Below are 20,243 nucleotides of genomic sequence, written 5' to 3' on the forward strand. Positions count from 1 at the left end.
CAGCATTCTCACCTGACTTGAATCCGATATAGCATGTGTGGGACATGCTTGGCTGACGAGTTGCAGCCTGTGAACCACCTCCTACATGTGTACTGGAACTTCGGAGAGCATTGCTTGCTGAGTGGAATGATCTTCCCCAAGATCAGATTGATAATTTGATACTCAGCATGCCTAGGCGTTGTACGGACTGTATTTCATAGCATGGGAGACATACAATGTATTAACCATCATACCAACCATGTAATAGTAAGTTTTTGTAAAGGAGATATTTTTTAAAATTGCTCCAGGGAGCAAAAATCATAGTTTTTATGAATGGTATCATACATACACCATCGTTTTTGTTCTTTATCTTCTGTTTAATAAATGGGCTTTATGAATAAGTAACGTTTGTTTTGTGTTTCTGAACCTTTATTTGCCGGAGCTGGCATTATCCTTAATTTATGGACATGAGTGTATTACGTCAGCATCGGGGGGGGGGGGGGTTCGGATTTGCTGCCTTTTGATAAGGAGGGGGGTTTGAAGTTTGTTTACGTCATCAACCACATTTTTTTGAAGATATGAAATATTCTAAGCTGCTGATGAAATTTTGCTGGTGGGGGGGCCAGTGTTTTGCTGACTTTTGCTGACAAGGGGGGTCGAAAATGGCTGAAAATCTGCTTACGTAATACTTGAATGGCCCCTTTCTTGCACACATTTTTTTAAAGATCCATTCGGGTTAGCAGGGTAATTGAACATTGTTGGTGATCAGTTGATAATCTTCCATGCATATAAAATTGTTTAGCCTTATGAGTTTAATTAAAATTGTCTTTTAATGTTTTTTTTGTTCAGGTTTTATATGATGGGAAGCTTTCTAGTGCTATAGTCTTCATGTATAATCCTGTTGCTACAGATAGCCAGCTTTGTTTGCAAGCTGCTCCGAAGGGAAATGTTTCTTTCTTTGTACATACTCCTCATGCTTTGATGTTACAGGTAAAAGAAATTCCAGTGCTAATGTAATTTAGCAGAACATTTTTGTTTAAAAGTATGATATTTTTCATTTGAATTTAATACAATTTTAATTATCAATGTTGGTTCACATTTTTGAATTGTTGCAACTATAATTATAAAATAATTGTTACTTTGCTTATGAAGTTGATCCCAAGTTGCATTTTTTTTTGCTCTGTAGATTTGTATGCAAACCATCATATGACTGACATGAAGGAAAAATTTAAATCTTAATAAAGTATGAGAATTGAGAATATAGTAATTGAGATTTCTTATTTTATGTATTTTTGTTTTGCTGTATAGGATGTGAAAGCCATTACAACCCATTCCATCCATAGTACATTGAACTCTATTGGTGGTATTCAGGTATGATTCATTAGTTTTTTTCTTTGTCAATTACAACATATGTGGTTCATCAGAAATAAATTTGTTTTTGTTTTATTATTTTCATTACTGTTTTCTCTAAGCTGTGGGATTATGTGGTTTGAATTTGGGGGGGGGGGGCACCGTAATCATGGACCCTGGGCAAATGCCATGTTTGCCTATGCTGAAATCGGGCTGTGGGTGTGCCTATGCATAGAAGTTTATATTATTTGAGTGGGGTTTTTTAAACTACCTAGAAGTGATTCAGCGATTTCAGTAATCTGGCATTTCCCTGATGTGCCGGATTAGTGAACTATATAATTTGCAGGCGCAAGGAAACATTGTGGTAGATTTGAGTTAAATTTTTTTTTTTCGTTTCAGTTTATTCATTTAATTTCGTACATAAACTAAATATGAGAAAGAAAGATTATCCAAGCTAAATCACCCCAATTTCTATTGTTTGATTTGCAAATCCTTTTTGGGTTCTTTAGCAAAATTTGAAAGAAAAGTAATATTAAATCAATCATAATTTTTTGAAGAATAAATGAGTTTTTACATCTGTAGTTTTGATTTAACCCATTAACGACAACTTTGATTTTTTTAAAAACAAAAAATAATGAGTGGAATCACTTCCACAATTTATTGGCAAAGAAAAAACTTAAAATTTGGAATGGCAAATTTTCTTACCAACCAGCGTTAATGGGTTAAAACATTGCTTTAATATTCATTCTTGATGACCCTGAATTTTTCTCCTTAGGTATTGTTTCCACTGCTAGGTCAGTTGGATATGCCAACAGGTGTACTTTTGCCAAGAAATCAAGAGAAGAAATTGACTATTTGGTAAATTGATTAAATTTTATTTTTTGACTTGATCAACTTTTTTTAATTGCAGTCACTAGTGTATAGGATTTTTTTTAAAACAAAAATCCAGTTTGTTTTTACTACTCACTCATGAAAGATCCTTTCAAAATGTTTACAGATTTTTTTGTTTTCGGATTTTCTCTTTATAAGTATGATCGTCTTAGTTCATGTATTTTGTTTCCCCAGCTCCACTCTGATTGGTTTTGTGTGCGATTTGGTGGAAAATTCTCCGACCGTCCAACAGCATATGATTCAGAACAAAGCTTTTCTGGTCATTAGCTACTTGTTACAAAAGGTATCCATAAATATTCATGTCTGTTTTTAAATGGTACATCATTCATCAATTTCAAATTGTCACCTATTATAATATTTAATGAGAGGAAATGGTTTTTTATATTGCATTGTGTGGTTATGGTTATATAGCTTCATTTTTTATTTTGCATTTTTTTTCCATACTTGAAATTTTCAAGGGGAGGGGTGTTGTAGCAGTTTTGTTACTTGAAATTCAATGTGGTTTTTAATAAGTTCCACTTAACTATGATTTGCAAATCTTTCCAAGCTTGATGTTTGTGAGAAAATGTTTTTATTTTATTTCTTTGCAGGCATCCAGAGACCATATTACGGAAGATGTTCTTCTCTCTTTTCTGTCCTTGACTAAATATTTAGTCACTGTTAGTAACAATAACAGTGAGTTGTTGCTAAAGCAGCTACTAGACCATGTACTGTTTAATCCTGCCCTTTGGATATATACATCTACTACTGTACGTTATTTTCTGAAATCTATACTTTAAAATATGTATATTGCTAATATGCAGTGCTCAACTTTTAGCACTAACCACAAACTGTACTTACTTTTGTCTGCTTTCAGGTACAAACAAAATTATTTACATACCTTGCCACAGATTTTTTGGCAGATACACAAATATATACAAATGTCCGCCGCATCAGTACTGTGCTACAAACGATGCATACATTGAAATATTATTACTGGGTAGTTAACCCAAGAAATAAAAGTGGAATTACTCCTAAAGGCATAGGTAATGCTGGCATGTAATAAACATACTTCTCACATTGCTGTTATTAAATTATTCAACTTTTTTCCTTCTCATTGGCATTTTGTACTAGTAGAGTACAAGATAGATTATTAATTTATCAAATCATATATGTGTGAAGTAAATGCTTTAAAAATTTACCGTAAGGTGCAGGCTTTATTCTAAAATTTTCCATAATTTTTCTTTTTAATTTTTTTATGCCATTTTGAAGAATAACACCCTATGTACATATGTATAATTTTTATTTCCTAGATGGACCCCGTCCTAACCAAAATGATATTATGTCCATAAGGGCATATATTCTATTGTTTTTGAAACAACTTATATTGAAAGGAAATGGTGTTAAAGAAGATGAGTTGCAAAGTATATTGAATTACTTGACAACCGTCCATGAGGTATATTCACACATTTTTTAATGAAATCCTTCTGACTTGCTAAATTATTTCTAATAATAATAATAATAATATATATATATATATATATATATATATATATATATATATAAAATGTATATGAACTTCAGTTCTAACAAGCAATTTTGAAATTTTTACAGCCTCATAATTCTATCGTATAGTTTCCCATGATTTAGTGGTCAAAAACATTTTTTAAATTTTCATGTACTTCTGTGCATTACTTCACTTTAATTCAATTTTATATTTTAATTCAGTGTTTCCCAAAGTGGACAATATTGCTCCGGGGGCGATGGAAGCTTACACAATCCTATAGGTTAACTTGAGTTGGGGGGGGGGGGGCAATGAGAAGAAAAAACTTTTGGAGGAGGAGGTTAAAATGAAGAGTTTGGGAAACTGTTTTATCATTAAAGTTTCATTTTCAAAACCTCAGAATCAATCTTTCTGAGAAATAAAATAAAGTGTGAGGTTATGTGTTAATAAATTTTGTTTGATAAAAGTATATTTCAGTTTTATGCATTAAAATCAAGAATACCTAAGAATTCTAATGTAGTTCTATAGGAGGTAAAGAGTTTCTAATATTGATGCAGCAATTTTTGTTTCAATTCAATAAGCTAAAGCTACATTTTATTATTCTTTACCATTTCATCATATTACATATCTATAAAAAAAATGAAGTTGAGTATCACCAGCTGTGTGTGTGTCAAGTAAAATGTAGAAATTAATTCTTTTAGAGAACTTTTAATTCTCATTATTATGACTATGGAAAGGAATGTAATTCACTGTGTGTAAAATAGTTAACTTGATATTTGGATAAAATATTGATTTAGTGCTGCTTTTTTGGTTATTAGGATGAAAACCTCCATGATGTTCTTCAAATGCTCATGTCACTAATGTCTGAACATCCAGCCTCCATGGTTCCAGCTTTTGACATAAAAAATGGAATAAGGTAAAATTTGTGAAACACGAGATTTAGAAAAATATGTGTTTGTTTTTTAATTAAAAAAATTAATTAAATAAATAAATATATATATATATACGCACACATACATCATCATCAACAACCATTTTCAATCCACTGCTGGATGAAGGTCTCCCCTCTAAATTTTTCCATTCTGCTGTGTCTGATACTTTAGCCATCCAGTTGACTCCTGCCACTTTCCTGATCTCATCAATCCATCTTGTGTGAGGACGCCTTCTCGGACGTTTAACACCACGGGGGTACCAATCAAGAATACTTGTGGTCCATCTCTTGTCCTGTCTTCTTGCAATATGTCCAGCCCACTTCCATTTCAAACTTTTAATTCTTTCCATGATATATACCTTTGTGTGGTTCCTTATCCAAGTGATTCGTTTTCTGTCTCTCCTTGTGATACCTAGCATACATCTTTCCATGCTCCTTTGTGTTGTCTGTAGCCTTTGTATTGTCTTGCTTGTGAGTGTCCATGCTTCAGCTTCATAAGTCAGTGCTGGTAGCATACACTGGTTAAAAACTTTTCTTTTTCGGCATTATGGCATGTGACTCTTCAGAATTATAGTTTTTGCCAAAAGTGCTCCATCCAATCCTGATCCTTCTGTTCATTTCATTATTCTTCATTCATTTCGTTGTCCATTTAATTTCTTGTCCCAGGTATACATAGCTTTCTACTTCTTCTATCTCTGTGTTGTTGAGCAAGATTGTCCTCTTCAATGAAAAGGGGTTGAATATAAGTTTAGTCTTTTGGAGATTCATTTTCAAGCCCACCTGAATACTTTCCTTCACCAATTCTTGTATCATTTTCTCTAGTTCGTCTGGATTACTGCTGATAACAACAATGTGGTCTGCAAAACGCAAATGGTTGAGAAATTTATTTTAAAACAGCAGTAAAGAGTTTTGGTGAGATAGTGTCGCCCTGTCTGATTCCTTTTCTGAGTTTAATCTTTGCTTTTCCTTTATCCAAACGAGTTGTTGCAGTTGCTTTGTCATATATGATGATATTGATGTCTTCTCTAGAGCTTTAACAACAGCAGATGTGAAGACAGAATCAAACACTTTCTCAAAATCAATGAAGGCCATACACAATGGTAATTCGTATTCCTTGTGCCTCTCTAAGTTCCCTGATTGTTTAGATGTGATCTATTGTGCTGAATCCACTTCAAAATCCTGCCTGTTCTTTTGGTTGAGCTTCGTCCAATTTGGATTCAAGACATGTATGTCAGCACTTTGGCGAAGATTTTATAAATTACTGATAGGAGACTGATTGGTCGATAGTTCTTGATATCCTCTTTTTCATCCTTTACACACACACACACACACGCACGCACGCACACACACACACACACACACACACACACACACACACACACACACACTCATATAGGGTGACAAAAAATAAAGTGTGTAAAAATTTTTTAACGCTCTGGCTGGTGAAAGTTTGGTTAATTTTCTTATCTGTTGTTGTAATGTTAAAGAACATATTCTCAAAAGTGTCAACAACTTACTGATGAAAATAAGAGAGTACAGCTATAAAGATGGTGTGCATTGTCACATTGGGCCTCTGGTAACCAATGAGAGAACATTCTTTTCACAGATGAAAAACTTTTCACAATTGAGCAAGCGCACAGTCATCAAAACAATAGGTACTGGTCTTCAGATATTCCAGGATCAGCAGTCATGCTCAATGACGTCAAAACCCCCCAATCCGTTATGGTTTAGGATGGAGTTTGTTCCATTGGAGAGACACTTCTCGTTTTTGTGGGAAAAAGGGTTAAAATTAATCAACATGTTTACCAGAAAGATATTTTGTAAGCTGTTGTGCTTCCATGATGTCAAAAGCATTTTGGAAAAGACGTTTGAACATTTCAGCAAGATTCAACACCATCGCCCAGAGAAAAGGTATTTAGCAGTGATGCAAGGCCAATTTTTGTGATTTCATCACATCTATTATGAAGCCACATATGCATCTCATTCATATTCTTCTGCAGAACTTCTAATGAATTGATACAAGTTAAAATGTTCGTGTACATATTGTGAACCTAACAGGAAGTTTCTTTCTGTATAATGCTTGTGTAATGCTGCCATCTGCCACCAATTTTTCAAACAATAACTGAAGTGTGATGATTGAATAATTGTATTGTTGTAGGCCTGTTGCTCTCTGTGGCGAGACTTTTTAACTGGGAGATTGGCCCACATTTGCGTCTCATAATTGAGAACTTGATTCCATTACATCTGCTAAATGGCCACCATATTCCCCACATCTCAATACCGTGGATCACAGCATGTGGTTCATTTTGAAGAACAGGGCTTGTGCTAAGAGCTTCCAGCGTTTGGTATTGGTCAAGAATGAGATAAACTTTCTAATGAAGAGGTGAGACACTTAGCTCAAAGGCAGCTACTTTCAATTCAAGTTAATGTGGTTAACAAATGTATATGTTTATGTTACAAATTATCAATTTGTTATTACAATTAATAAAAAGATTATTTGGAAAACATGTATAAAGTTGTAATTTGTCACCCTATATATATAATATATATACAGGGTGCTTCCATAATTCCTCTTGCTGCATTTTACTAGTAAACAAAGAAAAAAAAGAAAAGTTTTAATTAAATGAATTAACACACAAAAGTACTGCTTCAAAGTTAGTAGACTGCAGTAGTAATAGTGTTTATGATTCGACAAAAATTATACTTGTGGTGACCTCTCTCAACAGGAGTATAAAACATTGCTTTAGTTCTTTTGCTGTCCATTAGATGACATTGCTATCGTATCACATTTACTAGTTCTGGATATAATATTCCCATTCTTTGAGAATGTTCTTTGCTGATTGACAGCTGTATTTTTTGTTGCCATAAATGGGAGGGGGTCCACAACTGAAAGTATTTGGAAACCGCTGCGCTAGAGGAATAAGAGGGATTAAAAGGGAGAAAATATATATCTACTGAACTGTGGGGGTTGAGAGGATCTCTGTAAATATCCAAATATGCATTATAATGAGGCATTGTGTATTGAGGAATTACTGTATTAATGAAAAGTGGTGTATTTTATGTGACGATGTCGCTCTTCCCTTTAATGCAAGATCTACAGAAAACTGGATGTTGTGAAGATATTATTTGAGGTGTTGATTTTTTAAGGAAGGAAAAACTCATCTTTGCCTCTACCCGAAGTCGAACCCGGGTTCCTCAATTGCCGGACGAGTGCTCTGACCACTAAGCTACAGAGGAGATAGGGATTTTCTTTCGTAGAGTGTATATATGCTGAACGGAACCGTGTAATGGGCAGTTCCGTTTGGCATATATACGCTTTAATGAAGGAAAATCTCTATCTCCTCTGTAGCTTAGTGGTCAGAGCACTCATCCGGCAATTGAGGAACCCAGGTTCGAGTTCCGGTAGAGGCAGAGATGAGTTTTTCCTTCCTTAAAAAATCAACATCTCAAATAATATCTTCGCAACATCCAGTTTTCTGTATATCTTGCTATATTTTAAACCAATTTTGCAATTCTGAAAATTGAGTGTAATAACAAATAGTTATTTATGTAGTTTGTTTTTCATCTAAATTCATTTTTTCCCTGCATAAATGTCTTTCAGGACTGTTTTCAAACTCCTTGCTTCAACAAATGAAGTGATCCGTCTTCAGGCATTGAAGCTACTTGGCTATTTCCTTAGCAGGAGTACTCACAAGTAAGTTTACTCTGCTGAAAGGAATCGATTAGGTGATTCAATAGAAAAGAGGAAACCAAACGTTTGAGAGCTGATTTTTTTTTACTTGTTAGGAGGAAACATGATGTGATGGGTCCACATAATCTTTATATGCTGTTGGCCGAAAGACTGTTGCTTCATTCAGATCACCTGTCTCTTTCAACATATAATGTATTGTTTGAAGTAAGTATTATGTGATTGGGTGTTTTTTCCTAAAGCAAAGGTTCCTGAACATTTTTTATTGTTGAATTGGGAAACTAAAAGTTTTTGTAATACCTTAATGCAGATTTCAATTTCAAAATATGATGTTGCTGGTGCATTGAGAAGGAATAAGAATTTCCTTCATCTTATAGCTTCTTTTGTATCAGGTTCATGAATCTGTGAAACAAATTAGAAAATGTGTTATGCTTGTGTGATGGTATTTACTTAATGATATGCAAATTATATTTAATGCATCTTAGTTATATTATTAGTGTATGCCTGGATTAGGAAAGCTCATAAAACAGTTAAACTGGATCCTTAAAATTTTTTTTTATATCAAAGACAGTTGTTTTGCAGTAGACTTCATGAATTTATAGATCAATTTAAAACCAAAAAAAAAAAAATTTTTTTTAACCAAAACTTTGTTAAACTAAAATTGTATAATCCAATAATATTGAAAGGGAGTAGGGAGCATGATAATTCTATATTAAGAGCAAAATAATTATCTTCTATCTAGAAAAATCATTGCGAGCATGGTAAAAAATCAAAGTTTACTTTCTACAATTTCTGAAATTGAATGGTTACATACTGTATTTGCAGACTGAGCTTCTATATGGTCATTACAAGGGCCCGGTTTCAATTTTTCCACAGGTGGCTGGTTTTCTTCCTGCTTTTTTCCCCTTCTCAATTTTAAGGCACAAACACACAAGTTGCCCTTCCATTCAAAGACATCTCTCTGCAGGCAGCAGTCCGACTAACAATATTTAGAGTCGCTCATCGACAGGGCAAATTCCAGGCACTAGGTTACCATAGTAACTAAAAAATTGGTATTGGTGTCTAAAATTTCCCTTGTGTAGTTACTAAATTGCAGGCTGAGAGCAGCACAAAATGTTTGGAATTTATAGCAGCACATTGCCAACATGAACGGGGGGGGGGGGGCACTATTCTCTAGAAGAGTGGAAAGAAGGAAGGCTCTTGCAAAGATATAACTTTCCAATTGAAAGATAGATGGCAGCATATGTTGAATAAATATCATGCAAACCAATCTCAGTGAACAATCATATTTACATAGCACTTACTGATATGCATTAATTCATAGGAAGTTCCGGAAAGAAATGTTTAATAGCTGTAAAGTGAGAATAATTAACAACACGCTTTAGCTTGGAATAGCTGTGGTGTGAATTTTGACAATATCAGTCAGCTATGCCATTGACATTGGGGGGGGGGGCCCTCTCCACCTATGGCTTGCTTATTGATATGCATAAAAATTTTTGATTTTTTTTTTCATATTTTCAACAGATCTTGACTGAGCATGTATCAAGTCAGATTTTATATACAAAACATCCAGAGCCCGAATCACATTTTAGGCTGGAAAACCCAAGTAAGTTATTTTATATGATTCTAAAAATTTGTGATAATTTTAATAAAAATGTTAAACTTTCAAAAGCACTTAGCTATATGTAATCAGGGTTCTAGACATGTTGGTTGAAACATACGTTTTTTTATTATTTGTAAGTTGTGAAATATCACTTTATCATATTCATATAAAGTATATATATATCATTTTCATCTCTCAATTATATTAATGTTCATTGTAATGTAATTTTTCTTTCACAGTGATATTAAAAGTTGTCGCCACTCTGATCCGCCAGTCAAAGCAGTGTGAAGAACTTATTGAAACCAAAAAACTCTTCCTTTCAGACATGATGTTGTTGTGCAATAATAACAAAGAAAACAGAAGGTGAGATTCTTCTACTATATATATAAAAAAGCTGGCATATACATGGTGCTTAAAAAGTGCCCATAATAAATGTGGGCGTCTAAGAACCAAAATATTGCAACCAAAAATTATACCAAAGGCAAAATAAATAAACAATTATTATGATCTTCCCTGAAAAGTAGGATTTTTTATCATCTCAGTAAGGATATCTTGATTTCTCTCACCAAACACATCATATTTCTCTATGAATTTGTCTATTTTAAGAGGAATTCATGACAATAGAAGGTAAGCTATTCCATTCATTCACAATGCTTTTAATAAAAAAACTCCGTGACATAACAGCCTGGAATTGTCCTAAAAAATATTGGTGTCCCCTTGTCAAAGCACTTTATTGACTGTGTATCAATAATAGCATCATGGTGTATTCTATACACCCGTTGTGAATCCTTATTACTTAGAGCATATCTCCCTGGCTCCTGTACTCTTCTGAAGGAAACATGTTTAAAGAATCAAGTCTGTCTTGTGTAATTACACTATATTGTTTAAAATTATTTGATTATGGGCTCCACCATAACTTGATATATACTGCATATGTGTATAGTGATTTTATATGCTTTAAAAATATTCTTTTATTTCATATTGCAGAACAGTATTACAGATGTCTGTTTGGCAAGAGTGGTTAATAGCAATGGCTTATATTCACCCAAGAAATGCCGAAGAACAAAAGATTTCTGACATGGTTTATTCACTTTTCCGAATGCTACTTCATCATGCTATAAAATATGAATATGGCGGATGGAGAGTATGGGTTGACACTTTGGCCATTGTTCATTCTAAGGTATAATTCATTGTTTTGTATTATATTCTATGTATCAAAAACTGTTTTGTATTATATTCTATGTATCAAAAACTGTTTTGTATATCATATTTTTCTGTGGATAATCCACAGATTATAAGTGGATCATAACATGGGACTGAATAAACATGGGAACTTTCTTTAGTGCAGATTACATGCAGCATTTTGTTGCATATTGTCTGCAGCTTTTTTCTGAGGCATTCAAATAGAAATAATTTGTGTAACAGGCAAGCTGTTGACAAGGATGTACAGTGATACTTTTATTCATGAGACATGTGAGGTTTAAGTTGTATCGAGAGACGAAGACATTCAGACATTCTCGAAGAGTTTGATTTTTACCTTCATGATAAAGGGTTGTCAGTTTCGCATGTTAACATAGAGTTGTTGTGTATTAATGCAGAATAAAGGAATTTTCCCATGTTCGCCGCTTCGTATACATCTCACCGACCGTCACATTTGTAAAAAACAATTTTTTTAAGATTTGTAGATGGCATGTGAATGTCAGTAAAGATTTTTGGAATTTTTTCTCCAGAAACATGACAAACCACCCTTTTCATTCCTTAAGATTTCTTTATTGATGAATGAAATTTTCACATTGTGATTATGTAGCCGCAGACCATATGGACAGCTTTTATGTAAAAGGAACCAAGCGCCATTAAATCAAAACTGAGAAAAAGCTATTTAAAGTTATCTTTAATTCAGTTATCTCTTCAGTTTTGTAGCTGGTTTAAGTGCACACAGACAACATCACAGCCTATACGTCACTTGGCTCTATTTTGACAAAAAAATCCCATCTCTTTCAATAATTCAGATGTCTGTGTATCTCAAAAATGTTAAAAATAGCACTTGGTTCTTTTTATATAAAAGCCATCTATGTGCAGGAATTTACAGTAAAAATTTTTTTTTTTTATCATTTTAATAGCTTTTATTTGTAGCTACTGCAGGCAGAATTATTTTAATTAGGAAAAATTATCAAAGCTATGCTTTGTGTTATGATTTGTCTATGATTAAATTTCTTTAGTGTTTTTAATTTTTTTTTATAAAAAACGTGATTTTGTACGGAATTTTAAATAAGTCCATCGGCCATTGCAAGCATGTCTTCACTCTTCACTTATATCTCAAAAAGAAAATTATAAATTTTAATTTTAAATTGAAGATACCAAAGATATGTGAATGCTATAATTTAAATTATACTTTCATAATTTTAGGTTTCTTTTGAAGAGTTCAAGGTCCAGTTTTCCCAAATGTATGAGCAGTATGAGCAGAAACGAGCTGATAATATTTCCGATCCAGCAATCCGTCGACAAAAGCCAATCAGTACCATCTCAGGAGTAGAAGGTAAACCCCAGAGTGCCTTAACAGCATTGAAACTAGCCCGCTCTGAAGGCGTCCATATATCTAATAGCATCACTGATGAAGACAAAACTGTTAATGATGAAGATGATGAAAGGAATTTATCAAATGTTTTATGTTCAGTTTCACAAGAACAAATGATGGACAGTTGTAACAGCATGGTACATCAATCTTATGAACACTTTGAAGCTTGTGACTCTGGTGAGTTTGAAGCAGAGGAAAGTATAGCTCAACTTCAGCCAGATTTTCCTCGCAAAGATGATATTGAACTTAATTCTGCTACAGAATACACCAGTTTGTGTCAGTCACTTTTAAAAACTGAACTTAAAGGTGAAGGAATTACTACAAGTACTCTGTCAGGTGAAGACTTCAATGTGCAAGAACAACACGCTCAATTTGTTGTAACAGAAGCCTCTGCAAATTATACTGAGAAAGAACCCTCATTAAGTCAGTTACCTGCAAATGATGAAGTATCCACTGATGACCAAAATCGTTGCAGTGTAATTAATGATGGAACCACAGCTTCTGATGTTATTGTGAAAAGTGAGAAATTGGAGACAGATTCGTTGTTTCTTTCATCTTCCCAACTAACTGGTCATTCTATAGGAGATGATGTGACAGTTTGTGACTCTGAGCAAAATTCTTCTATTACCATTACTACAGATGCTTGTTGCTGCCATGATGAAGTTGAAGCAGAACTTTCTGTAGATGATGTTGAACTGGAAGTCGAAAATGCAGTAGAATCTGAGAAAATAATGCATTCTCAAGATGTTAATGAATTGTGCACTGATGCTAATGAAACACTGATGAAAATAGCACCTGAGGTTCACATGTGTGAATCCAGTCAACTTGAAGAGACTGCTGGTGCTGTTGTAAGTGACAGTTGTGATACTGTTGCTGAGGACATGAATAGTACTACACAAGGAACTCTGGCTGAGGATGACCAAGAAGTACTAAGCTGTACTGAGAAGTTAGAAAATGATGAGAAATTTGATGAGCTTAATATTGTTGAAAATGTGATGGAGAATAAGACGAAGTGTCATTGTGCAGATGAAATGTCTGAAAACAACCTTGTTGCAGAAACTAGTTCAGAGGTTGATAATGATGACTCTGAGCCATGTGTGGAGTGTGAGATGAGCTCACCAATGCCCCCAGAAGGATCAATAAGTCCATCTCATAGTTCTGCAACTCATGAAAGCTTTGAAGATACTGTTCAGAACGAAAATTTAGAAAGTGCAAGTGCATCCAATAATAATAGTATTTATGCATCACCAGTGAAATCAGATATCAGATCTGAGATGAATTCACCATTTGTGAATGAGGAATTAGTTTGTGTTTTGAATGGACAGCACCTAATAGAAACATCACAAGAAAATTCGGAAGTTCTACAAGATGCAAATGATTCAACAATAAATGTTGAAGAAAACACTGACTTCATTGAAGATTCTGCAGAGGCTAATTGCTTAGAATGCAACAATCAAAATGATGAGGCTGTTCTGAAATCAAAAGAAATTGTAGCTACATACAATGCAGTGGAGAAAGAATTCATCTCTAAGGTTGAGAAAGAGGAAGAGGTCCTAGATGATGCTGTAGTTGACAGATCTGATGTTCAGGGAGAGGTTGTTGCAGTATCAGATAATCTAGATTCTGAGACTCATGCTTCTGATAGTCTGCCAGCCAGTCCAAGCCAAACAGGAGCTGGGGATCGAGATTCAGTAGATGCAGCCTCAACTAATGAGGATGTTGAGCAAAAACTTGGGGAGTCAAGAAGTGAAAAGATGTCATTTAAGGAACGAGAAGAAGAAGAAGAACTAGAAAAGCCAACTGGCATCAGCACCATTGAAGGCCAGCTTCAAAAAGAACGACAACTAATGGAGCAGTCAGCTATAGAAAGTTCTATCATTGAGGTTCACACAGTTTCTGAAAAAGAAGAGAAAGACTCTCAAGAAAAGTATAACAATGAAGCTTGCAGTTCTGTGTCTGTTGAACCTGTTAGTTCAGATGAGCCAGTGAATGTTAATTCGGTTAGTATTCAGACTGGAAGTAGCTCTTCTGAGATTGATGTTGCACCAACTCGTCGTGGAAGATCAATTACAGTTCCTCGCAAAATAGTGAGTAATCAGAATCAGAGGCCAAAGTCTTCCTCCCTGTCTTTAGGTCAGAAGCAAACTTCTCATGCAAATGCTGGTCGTCAAATGTTCAATTCAGGGCCTACACGACCACCATTTAGAATTCCTGAATTCAGGTGGTCACCCATTCATCAAAGACTGCTATCTGATTTGCTGTTTTCATTGGAAACTGATATCCAAGTGTGGCGCAGGTAAACTATGATTGTATATTTTTTTTTTTTTGGAGTGGATAACTGGTAATAACTATTAATTTCATGTCTACATGCAGTATAATTTATCAAAGTCTTGTAAATATTTTTTTTTTTGGTTTCAATTTCAGTTCTTTACTCCAAATCTTAACTAAATGTCTTTTTTGGCATCACTATGACAGATACTATATAAAACCAGGAATTATTTTATTTCTTCAAAAACATTTGTTTATACTGTGATTACTGGAACCATTAACAGAATTATTAACAGGGTAAATGTTTTTCCAGAAAGCATCAAAGTCGAAGAATTTTTAAACCCTTTGCTGTAACTGCTTCTCTGAGTTCCCAAAATTTGCTCACTTCTTCTGTGAGCTTCCTACAAGTAGCTGTGTGTTCCCCATGTGTTTTTTAAAAATCAAATAACCATAATTTCCAGTAAGTAAGCTGCATCCAGAAAAATTACTGAAGAAATTTATTTTTTGTAGAAATGAAGCAACTTTTTACATGCTGCATCTCTGTATAAGTCACCAGCATAAATAGTCATTCTTTTAACAAATTCCTAGAACATTCTCCAACAACTCCCAACGCCATTTCATCTGTTATCACCACAAAATTCATTAATCACTATAGTTCCCAATTATCCAGAAAAAATGTATTGTTACATTTTTGTATGATTGTAGATTTTTGAACCTTTTTTTATTTTTTGACTTGATAATGAAGTATTCCAGACTGTTACGAAGCTGGGCTGGAAGATATATTGGAATCAAGATAAGTCCGGCAACAGAGTTCTGCCATTCATTCATTCCTGTATACGCAGCAGATACTATTCATTCAAGAACTACAAATTTTTTTTTATAAAACTCAATTTTGTATATTTTGCCATCTAATTGTCTTTGAAAATAAAATACTGTTATTATTGATCAAACATTACACATTATTTGAGTAGGCCTATGTGTTCATATAAAATTCATTTTAATCCCTCAAAGTTAGAATGCTAGAAAAAAAAATTGTTGTGTAGGCTGCAGCTTTGAATTAGCTGTTTGAGCTAAAAATTAACTTCAAAGCCATAGTTTTTTAGTAAAGCTATTCATTTCAGGCTGCTCTGATGGCTCTTCAGAAGTCTCTAAAATTACTTCTCATGTGGTTTGGGAGTGTTACACCACATTCTGTAATTTATCCAACAACAAAAGGCTCAAGCTTTGCTGGGTACCTGGTCATTCAGATATCTCAGGTAATGAATTGGCTGACAAGCTGGCTAGAAAGAATTCTGGGACTCTGTTCATTGGTCCTGAGCCAGCTTTGGGCATTTCATGGGAATTGATGAGAAATACTGTTTTCAACTCATTCAGGGAAAAACAGTACCAAGATTGTCTGAATATTGATGGTTAGTGACAGTCAGAAGAGATAAATTGTAACTGCCCTAGTTTTAGGCATGAGCTGATGAAACTCAGCAAAAATGGTATTTGTTGGTCTGCTTACTAGTCACTGTATTCTTAAAATGCATCTTAATGACATAGGAGTTAGTAGTGACCCCATCTGTAGAGTTGTTTATATAAGGAAGAAACAGTATAGGCCTACTCACTACTGTACTCTGCACATAGGTTTGAGCACTTGGGTCATCATTTGATCGAACCGTGGGAGCTTCAAGACATTCCTATTAGTTCTCTGCTGAACTTTGCATCAGCTACAGGTCTCAATTGAAAACTTTTCATTTTTTTTTTTGGGGATAGTATAATACACTTTTGGTTGCAGTGCTAGGTTCCATGGAAACTCCCCTACTACTTTACCTAAGTTTTGTGGATTACCCCATCCACTGGAATGGTGTGGCGTACTACAAGGTCTAAACTATTATAATGACTCAAAATCTACTAATGTACCCTCTACAACAGCTGCATTGCTTAGTTTTATAACTAAGTCCACCCATAACTTTAAAGCTATCCAGTAATATGGGGAAATTACAGTTTTAATTAAAATTTATTCACACAGAACACAGTATTTTACAAAATTCTTGTATGTTTCCTGGGAAACTGATCTGAATAATTAACATAATTTTTCTATTGCCGTTATGCATTGATGAATAGTATTTTAATTCGTCTGGTTGTAAATTCAGAATATTTATATAATCAGAACTTATTTCATTAGTTAAAACCTTCCAATTTTTGTATTGCAGCCATACATCAAAAACAGTCATTGATTTTGTAAATAGTGGAGAAAATGCAATTTTTGTTATCAACACTGTTCATCTGATATCACAGGTGGCAGATAATATAATCATTGCGTGTGGGGGTTTGTTACCTCTCTTGGCATCAGCTACATCACCGAATGTGAGTGTTCTTACTAAATCCAAATTTGCTTTGAAATTGTTTAATATACATATATGTTATAGTGACAGTATTTTACCCAGAGAATAAAATTAAAAGTTGAAATACTTGAATTTGAAACAACCAAATTTACCTTTCAAATATTTTAGGGTTTTTTTAAGAATAATAATATATGTTAACATATTTTTTAAATTTTATAATTTTTTCATAAAGGTGTATGTGCATGTTTGTATAAAATTTTAAATTTATTTTAATAATATCTCATATCTTTTTATTTATACAGATGTCCAAGTGAATTGCTGAAAATATTTATAGACATCTGTCTGCTAAAGTTATCAAACATTTGTTAATTTAAAATCTTTAATTTTAAAAATATATTTTAATTTATTAAATTTCCTTGTTTTTAAAAAAAAAATTAGATGGTGAGTGCATATTATTCATGTTTCTTTTTACACAAATTAGAACAGTTTATTATGCTATTATATATCTTAAACTCATTTACATTGGCACATTGGCATGTTTAAGTATTTTGAATTTATTTAATAGCTATAATACCTGGTGCTGCCCGGGTTTTCTTCAATTGCTGAAAGGATTGAAAAAGTGACAAACCATTATAAAGGCATACAAAATAATATACATATACTGACAGGATTAAAGAAGTAACAAACCATTGTAGAGGCATATACGTGTCTGAAACGCATTGCTCGGCAGTCACGGTAACCAAAGTAAACATTCCGAAAGGGATTGTTGAGATTGAGAAACCATTATTTGCCCGACAGTTTTTCACCCATTTCTGGCATTTGCCCATCTCTGACAAACTTTTAAAGTAGCCTATCATTCGAGTCAGGTCCCATTTTGAATATATCCAAAATTTGGCGATGATAGATCTAAAATTGTAGATTTGTATAGAGAACACACACACACAGAAAATCAATTTTATATATATAGATTACACTTATGCAGAAGTAGCTAATTATAATTAGATAAACTCTTCAAACAATGATTTTTTATTTTGTATTTTAAACTTTCAGCATGAACTGGATGTTATTGAACCAACTCAGGGTATGTCGATTGAAGTTGCTGTAGCATTTCTACAAAGACTTGTGAACATGACAGATGTTCTGGTGTTTGCCTCTTCCTTAAGTTTTAGTGAACTGGAAGCAGAGAAGAACATGTCTAGTGGTGGAATACTTCGCCAGTGCTTGAGACTTGGTATGGAAATTGTGAATTCATTCAATTAATGTTTCACTAACTATAAAAATTGGTATTGAAAACCTGGGAAAAAAAGATTCACTAGTTTAAATGATGTAAAAATGTTCTTGTATACTTTGATAGAGTTCATGAATTTATTTTCTCATCTTTATGGTGTTGGGTAAGGAAAGAAGGTCAATAATTGTCTGTTAACATCATGATGCTCTTTAATATTTTTCCAGTGTGCACAGCTGCTGTCAGAAACTGCTTAGAATGTCGTGAACGTAGCTTGCCACAAACACCTGTGGTGACACATCCAAGTATGATGGTGATGCAGGATGCTTCTCGACCTACACCGATTCAATCTTTGATAGGGGGTGTCCAACCTTCTGCTAAGGTAACTTTTGTTTCATTTTAGTAATTATTTCAAAACCCTTACTCTCAAATAGTTTTTTTTTCTTTTTCATGATTTGCCTAATAATCCATTAAATCAGATTAAATTATCTTATGACCTGTAAAATCATGATTTGCTTATTTCATTAACAAAAATCAAAGAACCAATGTACATACACAGTTGTGTATGGGCATTGAGGTTAAAAAAAAAAAAATGAAACTAATAAAATGCATGGTACTCTATCCTTTAAAAATTTAAAAAAGCTTATAAACAACATTAGTTACAAACTGCACATACAATTAATGTTAATATGCATTTATTTTTTATAGAACATTGTTGAAAATTTGGGTGGCCAAAGCAGTCCAATACGTGATCCAGAAAAACTCCTTCAAGATATGGATGTGAATCGCCTCAGAGCAGTGATTTATCGAGATGTTGTAAGTTTTTTTTTTTCACGCAGCTATTGTTTCCATACTTAGAAGTTCATACGGCAAAAATGAAAGAGGGAGAGACATATATATATATATATATATATATATATAAATAATACTTTCATTCAGAGATTCAAGTTAAAAATTCAAATGTTCCTTGTAAAAATCCATCCAATTTTTTGAAAAATTTACCATCTTTTTTGCGTAAAATGTTGTATTAATGGTGATTAATTACATGAATTAATTTTCTCAATGTTCCACTACTTTTATATGATTTCTGCTCTATATTTATTGTATGATTACTGTGAATGCTCTACAAAGTTTGGGTTTCTATTCCAAGTTGCTTTGTATTCAATTGTTCTTGCAGGATGAAACTAAACAAGCCCAGTTTCTGGCATTGGCAGTAGTATATTTTATTTCTGTGCTGATGGTGTCTAAATACAGAGACATTTTGGAACCTCCTCCACCCCCGTCTGCATCATCTTATTCTTCTATTCCTTCAGTGACATCAGGGGCTGTGGGGCAAAACACTTCTCAATCCATCACATCTGGTACAGCTATTATTGCTCAGGCTGGTATGTACATGCTGGAATTAATAATTAAATTTTATTTTCTTTATATGGATTTTATAACCATTGGGTGATGTATATTGTTTCTTGTACATTTGATCTTTCTCTTATAGTAATTAATTGTTGATAAAGCAGTCATTGAAATTTAACAAAATGTATGTGAAATTGAAATAAAATATTTTCTGGTAGAATATGATTATATATTAAATATTACATTTATTTCTAAGTATTATTTTACAGTTTTATTATTACAGTGTAATATTTTAGTTTTATTATTACAATGTATTATTTTACAGTTTTCGTTATTGATCAAATGAAGAAAATGTGTAATATAGTTTTATGATAATTCTATTTTTCATCTTTAGGCGGTGCTAATGCTGTTCAACCAAGTGGTTCCATATCAGTGTCACATGAAGGAGAAGATGAGGTTATTATTGTTGAGGATACAGATTCAAGCATATTGGCTCATTTGCATTCATCTGGTGCTCCATTTCCATCTGTAAGTTTGTGAAACTGTGAAAAGCCCTGATTTCGAACAATTCAT

The 20,243-nt window shown here is 33.5% G+C and overlaps 1 protein-coding gene across 1 annotated transcript in view; it reads left to right on the top strand.

Moving 5' to 3' along the window:
* The window catches only part of rg (A kinase anchor protein rugose), a 152,755-nt gene that overhangs the window by 17,630 nt on the left and 114,882 nt on the right, over positions 1-20,243 (top strand). Inside the window, exons 11-30 of the mRNA XM_089255286.1 lie at positions 829-969; positions 1,288-1,350; positions 2,105-2,187; positions 2,395-2,503; positions 2,811-2,969; positions 3,077-3,245; positions 3,513-3,655; positions 4,522-4,619; positions 8,236-8,328; positions 8,421-8,529; positions 9,847-9,928; positions 10,165-10,288; positions 10,913-11,105; positions 12,332-14,796; positions 16,964-17,117; positions 18,146-18,326; positions 18,548-18,702; positions 19,029-19,136; positions 19,498-19,705; positions 20,065-20,198. Of these exons, the coding sequence (XP_089111412.1) occupies positions 829-969; positions 1,288-1,350; positions 2,105-2,187; positions 2,395-2,503; positions 2,811-2,969; positions 3,077-3,245; positions 3,513-3,655; positions 4,522-4,619; positions 8,236-8,328; positions 8,421-8,529; positions 9,847-9,928; positions 10,165-10,288; positions 10,913-11,105; positions 12,332-14,796; positions 16,964-17,117; positions 18,146-18,326; positions 18,548-18,702; positions 19,029-19,136; positions 19,498-19,705; positions 20,065-20,198 (4,971 nt within the window). The remainder of the gene's footprint in view (positions 1-828; positions 970-1,287; positions 1,351-2,104; positions 2,188-2,394; positions 2,504-2,810; positions 2,970-3,076; positions 3,246-3,512; positions 3,656-4,521; positions 4,620-8,235; positions 8,329-8,420; positions 8,530-9,846; positions 9,929-10,164; positions 10,289-10,912; positions 11,106-12,331; positions 14,797-16,963; positions 17,118-18,145; positions 18,327-18,547; positions 18,703-19,028; positions 19,137-19,497; positions 19,706-20,064; positions 20,199-20,243) is intronic.

The sequence above is a fragment of the Pholcus phalangioides genome, unplaced genomic scaffold, assembly GCF_987345545.1.
Source record: "Pholcus phalangioides strain wild (caught in Gottingen) unplaced genomic scaffold, Ppha-v1.0 ptg000042l_1, whole genome shotgun sequence".
NCBI classification, from domain to species: Eukaryota; Metazoa; Arthropoda; class Arachnida; order Araneae; family Pholcidae; genus Pholcus; species Pholcus phalangioides.